A 6,008-nucleotide genomic window follows, 5' to 3' on the forward strand; every position below is an offset into this window, starting at 1 on the left:
ATTGTTATATTCTATACTAGCTGGAGTATCCGTCCGTTGTTATATTCTATACTAGCTGGAGTATCCGTCCGTTGTTATATTCTATACTAGCTGGAGTACCCATCTATTGTTACATTCTACACTAGCTGCAGTACCTGTCCATTGTTATATCCTATACCAGCTGGTGTATCCATCCATTGTTATATCCTATACCAGCTGGTGTATCCAATATAGAGCTGTAGAATGGATTTTGAATGTGAACTAATGTTTTACTGTGTTTTGATAGAAAACAAAAAATGTCATTTAGTGTAAGAATATAGAGCTGTAGAATGGATTTTGAATGTGAACTAATGTTTTACTGTATTTTAGTACATTTTCTTTACTTAGAATGTGTTTGAAAAACTAAAATTTAAGTAGTCTACACTCTCTCTCACAAATTATAATGACAATTCAACAAGTGGTTTCTGGTACAATAAAATGGTTTTTACACAGTCCTAAAAAGAAACTGTGTATCAAAAGTGTCATGCAGTTTAGTATATATAATGTATAAAGCTAAGTTTGTGTCTGTTTGTTTGCACTTTTCAGCTATCTGTTCCTTATACATTTCCTCATTTCTTGATCAATCAGCACCAAACCTGACACAGTTATATACGATAACATGAGGAAGGTCATGAATTGGGTATAGAATATAACAACAGACAGGTACTCCAGCTAGTGTAGAATATAACAATAGATGGGTACTCCAGCTAGTATAGAATATAACAATGGACAGGTACTCCAGCTAGTATAGAATATAACAATGGATGATAGAAAACAAAAAAATGGCATTTAGTATAAAAATATAGAGCTGTAGAATGGATTTTGAATGTGAACTAATGTTTTACTGTGTTTTGATAGAAAACAAAAAATGTCATTTAGTGTAAGAATATAGAGCTGTAGAATGGATTTTGAATGTGAACTAATGTTTTACTGTGTTTTGATAGAAAACAAAAAATGTCATTTAGTGTAAGAGTTTAGCTACATTACTTGAGCTGATATCAACACAACAGTAATTATTAGTAAACAGTTTAGCTACATTACTTGAGCTGATTTCAACACAACTTTCAAATTTTCAATTGGATATCAGGAATCATTGAAACTAATAACTGTCGGTGTGTGTGATGAACACAAAAACAAAAGAAAGGATCATGCCATGTTTGTCGTCTTTGTGATCTATTAGTTTCATACACTGTACCTGTGATGCATATTAACTACAAACAAAAGTGTAAAAGTAGTCATTTGTCAAATCAGTAATATAATATAGAAAGGCTTGGCCATATCAGAGCAGAGTTTTTCATGGCACTGGGTCTTAAATAAATGGTATATCAAAAATGTCTAAAAACAAGTTGTAAATAGGAAAACTAGGTTTATGTGAGAATAATCATTTAGTTGAAGGTAATTAATGAGTCTGATGGTTAATTAGCAAATTCCACTTGTTACTCAGCTCTGTGTGTTTAAGTTGATTCACTTATCATACATTTAACATGTAGTGCCAATTAACTGAAGAAAATGTTATTTTCAAAGGTAGGATCTTATAAAATCTTTTATTAGTTGGATTTTTAGCTTGAATCTGTGGAACAGGAGTAACTTTACCCATTATCATTTACTAATCTGTAAAATGTTGGTTAATCTAGTAGTACAGAAGATTAATAGAATGTATTTGTGATAGATTTCATTATAACATAGGGTGAAGGTAGGTCAGGATTACTTTTTCTGAATGAAATGATTGGTTTACTCTTGACTGTGATACTGTAGATTCTTCAGGATATGGGAACCATATTTTAATTTTCATATGTCTCTTTCCTGGTGGATTGTGAAATTATATATAAGCCATGGTTACTGTGATTAGATATGTTTTATATTTGCTAAATTTGGTAATTTTTATGGTTAACCTTTAAAAAAAATGCTGGCCAAAAATCAAAATGCTGAAATTTCGTGTAGTTGGTATTTTTTCCAGTTGCTGAATCTGTATATCTTTTAGTTTAATCTGTAGTAATACTTGGTCTGCATTATTTTTTATTATGTTTAATGTTTTTCTTAAATGTTTTCTTTTTAAAGGAAACACACCTCTTCATCTTGCTGTCATGCTTGGACATAAAGGTATGTTCACAAAAGTTACTAGCATAGATATGTGTATTGAAAGATTTCTGCTTTATTTGTTAATTAAGTTTAGAATTGTCTTTAAACCGATGTTTTATTTAAGTAATTATTTTAAATATATAAAGACAGGATTCCTATAACGCTTCAATCTTACATCATATATAAATTTACATGTCCAAGGTGTAACCTGGGCTATGTGGGCTGTACAATACATTGTCTGAGCTTACGTATTATAGAACATGCACAAAACACAGTATGTAATCAGTCGTCCATCCTTCACCACTGTTTACAGGACTGTGACACACTGTGTTATGTAATCAGTCATCCATCCTTCACCACTGTTTACAGGACTATGACACACTGTGTTATGTAATCAGTCGTCCATCCTTCACCACTGTTTACAGGACTGTGACACACTGTGTTATGTAATCAGTCGTCCATCCTTCATCACTGTTTACAGGACTGTGACACACTGTGTTATGTAATCAGTCGTCCATCCTTCACCACTGTTTACAGGACTATGACACACTGTGTTATGTAATCAGTCATCCATCCTTCACCACTGTTTACAGGACTGTGACACACTGTTATGTAATCAGTCGTCCATCCTTCACCACTGTTTACAGGACTATGACACACTGTGTTATGTAATCAGTCATCCATCCTTCACCACTGTTTACAGGACTATGACACACTGTGTTATGTAATCAGTCATCCATCCTTCACCACTGTTTTCAGGAGTGTGACACAAATGTCACTTTAACATTTTGGGGAGTGTGGATAGTAAAGAAATGCTATGCACTAAGGAAAGCTTGTGGATACACAAGATGAGTTCTGAATTAAATGTTAATTATTGCGTATTGATGTATTTCTCACCTGATCAGTCATTGTCAATGATGATCCTGTATTAGTGAATATGATACTAGATACAGGTACATGGAAGTGATAGCATGAATTAATAAATACCCACAGATGACTCAGACACTACTTCTTATGAACCCATGACATTACACTTAAACCACTCATTAATGCCATCGATATAATCTTATTAAGAAACTTGTATTACAGCAACAACATGATAACTTCTGCCTATCAATAGATAAATCCAAACCTGACCCTTCCAAATTCTGGCAGAATTTTAAATCTTTAACAAACAACAAATCAACCAACACCATAAATAAATTTCAATATAATAACAACACTGCTACTACCAATAAAAAAAACAGTGTGAACTTTTTGCCCAATATTTTGAAAGTATCTTTGTAACCCAAATCTCAACTCATTTGACATGCAATGTAAATCAACACATTTCTAATAATCAACATTTTTTTTTTTCACTGAACTTCTTTGTTTCTATGTCATTAATTTCTGGTTCTGATGATTTGTATACCTGCCCTATAACTTTAGGAGAAATCAAAATTAACCTTAGGAAAATAAAACGCAAAGCTCCAGGAGAAGATGAAATTAACAATTGAATCCTGAAAATCATAACCCATTTAGTAACAATTGATAATTTAATATTGTCAGGGTATTACCCATTTATTTGGAAATCATCTATTATAAAGGTGATCCCCCCAAAAAAACACAAAAACTAATCCTGGCAGCTACAAATCCATTAGTTTGATAAACACCTTTGGTAAGTTGATGGAGAAATTAATCACAAACTGGTTAAACGCTTACCTAGAAACCAAAAATATTAATTACAACATACAGAATTCAGGCAGAAAATATATACAAACCACAGACCACCTCATTGGACTTATCAAAAACATCTATCAAGGTTTCAACAGAGAACATACAACCATAGCTACATTTCTTGACGTCCTAAAAGCCTTTGATGTGGTATGGCACAACGAACTTTGATATAAACTAATTGATTACCACATACCCACCCCTATTGTATGCTGGATATCCAGCTTTCTTACTGACAGAACAGCTAAAGTTAAGATCAACAATGTGACTTCTAGGCCCTTCACATTCAAAACCAGTGTCCCCCAAGAGCCAGTGTTAAGACCACATTATATAACCTCTTTGTCAATGATATCCCGTTCCCTTCCTTAAATCATACACTTGAGTCTCAATATGCAACATTTAGGGTCCAAATATCACTCAATGCATTGTCAGATTGCTGCAACGAGTAGTGCGTAGCCCTCAACCCATCCAAATCCCAAGATTTATAGCCTTTTTTAGGAAAATAAATAAAAGTAGGAAAAAGCTTCTTAATCTCCAGTTAACCCTTAACCATTCAAGTATTGATCAGGTAGAATATTTGGAACCTGATAAGTGAAAGTGGGTTTTCTCAGCATACTCCCCCCCACCAAAATTACTTCTATTGGATCCATAGATCCCCGCCTTGAGAAGGACCATTCCCCCCTTCATATTCTATAATCGAAATTTAAATTACACTTTTATGTATTAATTCAGTCAAAGCTATTTAATCTTTTTGCCATCAATTTTAGTAAATTGAAGTGCATTTAAACATTACTATCCTTGCTAGTTTTAGATGTATTTATCCACTATCAAAAATTAGTCACTTCAGACCCTAATTATCACTTATTTATACAACTCGTGTCAACTTTTTCTTACACTAATATCAATCATTCCTATTTCAGAAAAAAGGTAGAATTTTTACAAACAGCCTTACATAACTATTAATACGTTTACTTATGGAACAAGAAAGTTAATGAAATGTAACATTCTTAAAATACATTTCAAATTTTAAAGGTGCAAAAACATGTTTCTGTTTTTGCACAATAGGAAATTTTTTGTATTTTTTTCTTATGTTTCTTTGAATATTACAACATTGTACTCTTAAATATATAAAAAAATACTCAAGGCGTGATGCTATGGTAACAAAGTTAATTAGTTATGGGTTTAACTTTGATTAACTGTAATATTAAACATTGGAAATAAATGATTTTGATTCTGGTAATTGGTAGTTTTTCATAGAAACCTGTACATTTAGTAGACTTGTTTTTAAGGCTAATATTATACTTGTTGCATTAATCATAATTTTTTAACATTTGAGATGTATAATATTTAAAATATAATTATTTTTTGCTTCTTTTTTTGTAATTGGCACAGTAAGAAAATAATAATAATCTGCTTTAGCCAGTTGGTAGCTTTAGTTTATGGACTTACGATGGTAAAATCTGGGTTCGATTCTCCAGAGTGCAGATAGTCCACCATGTAGCTTTGTACCAGAAACAAGAAGTTAAGTTACTTAGAATATGTTGTTAGGTGGCGTTGATATATCATTATGTGCTGTAAAAATTGCTAAAGCATCATCTCGCAGTGAACACAAATAAATCTGAAAAAATTTAAAACAAAACTTGCATATCAACCTATATTTCATGATTTTGAGCAAAATAAATTTTTAGATTTTAGTTGATGTGTTAGACATACAAGATGGTCAGATTATTAAACAAAGTATTTTAGTCTCCAGTTTATTCCTCAGACTTGAAGATCAACTTAAGTTGTATTTATTGAATACTGAAAAAGTTGGAAAACTGTTATTTTTAGGATAAGCGTTTTCCAGCAACAGAACAAAATGTATATCGTAAGATTTGAACAAAAGGATGTTATTGCCAACTATAATGAAATTTTCAGTGTTTACTAATAATTACTGTTGTGTTGATATCAGCTCAACTAATGTAGCTAAACTGTTTACTAATAATTACTATGTTGTGTAGAAATCAGCTACCCTAATGTAAGCTAAACTGTTTACTAATAATTACAATGTTGTGTTGAAATCAGCTCAACTAATGTAGCTAAACTGTTTACTAATAATTACAATGTTGTGTTGAAATCAGCTCAACTAATGTAGCTAAACTGTTTACTAATAATTACAATGTTGTGTAGAAATCAGCTACCCTAATGTAGCTAAACTA

The 6,008-nt window shown here is 31.9% G+C and overlaps 1 protein-coding gene across 2 annotated transcripts in view; it reads left to right on the top strand.

Moving 5' to 3' along the window:
* The window catches only part of LOC106466913 (ankyrin repeat domain-containing protein 13C-like), a 48,154-nt gene that overhangs the window by 5,496 nt on the left and 36,650 nt on the right, over nucleotides 1-6,008 (top strand). Inside the window, exon 2 of one of the 2 annotated variants that reach the window (XM_013927222.2) lies at nucleotides 2,077-2,118. The exons of the other annotated variant lie outside the window; for it this stretch is intronic. Within the exon in view, the coding sequence (XP_013782676.1) occupies nucleotides 2,077-2,118 (42 nt within the window). The remainder of the gene's footprint in view (nucleotides 1-2,076; nucleotides 2,119-6,008) is intronic. 2 annotated transcript variants of the gene reach the window in all.

The sequence above is a fragment of the Limulus polyphemus genome, unplaced genomic scaffold (genome assembly GCF_000517525.1).
Source record: "Limulus polyphemus unplaced genomic scaffold, Limulus_polyphemus-2.1.2 Scaffold2421, whole genome shotgun sequence".
NCBI lineage: Eukaryota > Metazoa > Arthropoda > Merostomata > Xiphosura > Limulidae > Limulus > Limulus polyphemus.